The sequence below is a fragment of the Trichoplax adhaerens genome, genomic scaffold, assembly GCF_000150275.1.
Source record: "Trichoplax adhaerens TRIADscaffold_1 genomic scaffold, whole genome shotgun sequence".
In the NCBI taxonomy this organism is placed as follows: domain Eukaryota; kingdom Metazoa; phylum Placozoa; class Uniplacotomia; order Trichoplacea; family Trichoplacidae; genus Trichoplax; species Trichoplax adhaerens.
In genome coordinates this window covers 12,555,267-12,557,669 of record NW_002060943.1, presented here as the reverse complement: position 1 = coordinate 12,557,669, position 2,403 = coordinate 12,555,267, and the positions used below count along the sequence as shown (strand labels likewise).

At 31.7% G+C, this 2,403-nt stretch overlaps 1 protein-coding gene across 1 annotated transcript in view; it reads left to right on the top strand.

The window, feature by feature from the left end:
* Positions 1–2,284, top strand: part of TRIADDRAFT_52770 (uncharacterized protein) — a gene marked incomplete at both ends in the record, with an annotated part of 3,967 nt that extends 1,683 nt beyond the window's left edge. The window contains 4 exons of the mRNA XM_002109055.1: positions 273–317; positions 401–490; positions 1,045–1,113; positions 1,335–2,284. Of these exons, the coding sequence (XP_002109091.1) occupies positions 273–317; positions 401–490; positions 1,045–1,113; positions 1,335–2,284 (1,154 nt within the window). The remainder of the gene's footprint in view (positions 1–272; positions 318–400; positions 491–1,044; positions 1,114–1,334) is intronic.
* Positions 2,285–2,403: the final 119 nt, after the last annotated feature.

Genomic DNA, 2,403 nt, shown 5'->3' with positions numbered 1-2,403 from the left:
AACTATTTACTGCTGAACCTTATCAAAATTATCAAAAATTATCAAAAATAGAATAAACGTTTCGTTTTAGTTAAGAATGTTGCACAAAATTGACATAAGTTACGGGTAGCGTGTAAAGAATACTTCTATGTAATCTGCCTGACGTTAATGTAGTGCCACTGTAAATTTTTTAAAGTAGCATGATATGATTGAAATCCTACGTACACGCAGGATCTTCCTTTTGTTTTGTTTGAATATGATGGTAAATGTTCTTGCACATACTTAATTTCTAGGTAACATATCTGAAGAGCAACAGTTGATACAAAGCGATGTTGAAGGTAAAAGGAATAAAGAATAACAGCATTGTAATAAATAGGAAATAAATTCACATTGAAGAATTGATGTAACCTTGCATTGGTAGATATAGAACGTAGCGAACAGAGCAGTAATACTATTGCTGGCCACGTAAGGGCAGAAGCTGAAAATGAAAAAGCTGCGAAAGAACTTCCAGGTTGGTTTCTAGTAAACTGTTTCCAATGCAATGCACATTATTGTTTTTGTCATGCTTTTCTTTCTGAAAAGATTAAAAATTACGATAAGGATTCTATTCTTGACAATAATGTACACACAAAGTAAAAGAACTCCTGTATAACAAGAAATATTTTAATTTCACCGCCGCTGCGTTCCACATAGGACAATCATGTCTGCTTGCAAATATTTGCATAGAATAGAATTATTAGAATTCTACTATTATTATACAGCAATAAGATACATGTATAGCTACTTCAAAGTCTGTTTTAAGCCAAATCCATAAATTTGAGCTGACTATAATATCGGGATAGCTAGATTACTTAGAGAAATAAATGCTTATTTTAGTTTTCTTCAGTTAAGTTGTAAGACGTTTGATGAATAATCATCTACTAAACATAATCCTTGACATTTAACTCTACTATATTAAGCGGTAGCATACTGTAAAGTTGAGATAGGAATATTGAAGAGTTAATAAATACTAAATAAAATTCGATTTAGCTTAAAATTCATTAATAAATATTGTTATTTTTCTAGAAAATGCTATAACTGATATTGACTACCAGAACGAAAGTCACTTAAATATATTTCCAGGATTTATACCGGGTAAAATCATTAGTATAACTTTGACAATTATCATTCTAGGATCAAGATATCATAGAAATATTGTATAAGATTTACAATTATTGAGATTATAATGTGATAGATTGTAAGCGGAATAATCTTTACTGGTAATATCATCGCAAAATACTGCAGATGGAAACGTATTCATACTTGCAGCATTTTTCCTTGCATATTCTCTAACACAATGTCAACCTATTTTATAGCATTAAATGGCTATCCTCAAATAACTGAACTTTGTACAATATCTGATAATCATACCATAACCTTACCAGAAATACCTCAGCTACGTCTATTCGTTCCTAAAAAGGCTTTAAAGGATAATTTATCCATAACATTAACAACCTTCTACACGGATGCCCCGTACATTTTTGGCCTACCCGTCGATGATGGTGAACATCTAATTTATTTATCACCCATTATTCGACTAGAGCCCGATGGATACCATTTTGGCTACCAAGAATCATTTGAAGTAATGTTACGGTTACCAATTCCTTCCGCTAGCGAATTGTGTCAGTATTTCAAAGTGGATAACATTAAAGACCTACCTTTAAAATTAGGCCATCGAAGTCAAGAAGATAAAGTTTGGAACATTCAGAAATTAGATTACCAATCCATATCTATACAAGAAATTGAGAATACATATTGTATTAATGTCCCTATTCAACATTTTTCGGATTATTTAATCTATATTAAATCAGCAGTATCAGTTTTATTCAAGCATATATTTCCCTCATATCAGCAGGAAATCAAAGCTGTGGCTTACTTATCGCCGATTGATTCCTATTTAAAAACCACTCATCTGAAGATTGTAATATTGAGTAAAAATGTAGATGACGATAACATAATGCAAAATATTCCTGAGCCCTACCGGCGAATTGCCCTTTCGCCTTGTGGATTAGAAGATGTTATATTAGAAAATGGCTCCTATAAAATCGAATTCAAGAATGGGCGCCTTCTGTGTGAGGATAAAGAATTGATGATTCGAACGCTTACCGTGAATTGGAATGAAAGGGTCTGCTATCATCTTGATTACGACTGTAAAGTTTTAAATCCAAACGATCCTTTAACTAGTGCAGCTAGAATTACTATCAAGCCTCGTAGTAATCAAAATGATCAAACGCTAAAATCTTTAACCTTAATGAAGGTATACTAATATCAATGAAGAAATTACGTTGCAGAATGTTTCTATATAACTTTTTACAAATGAAACAGTAAATAGAAACTGTTTTAATACTTTGCGAAACTAAAATTATAATCAATCTGAACGATTTT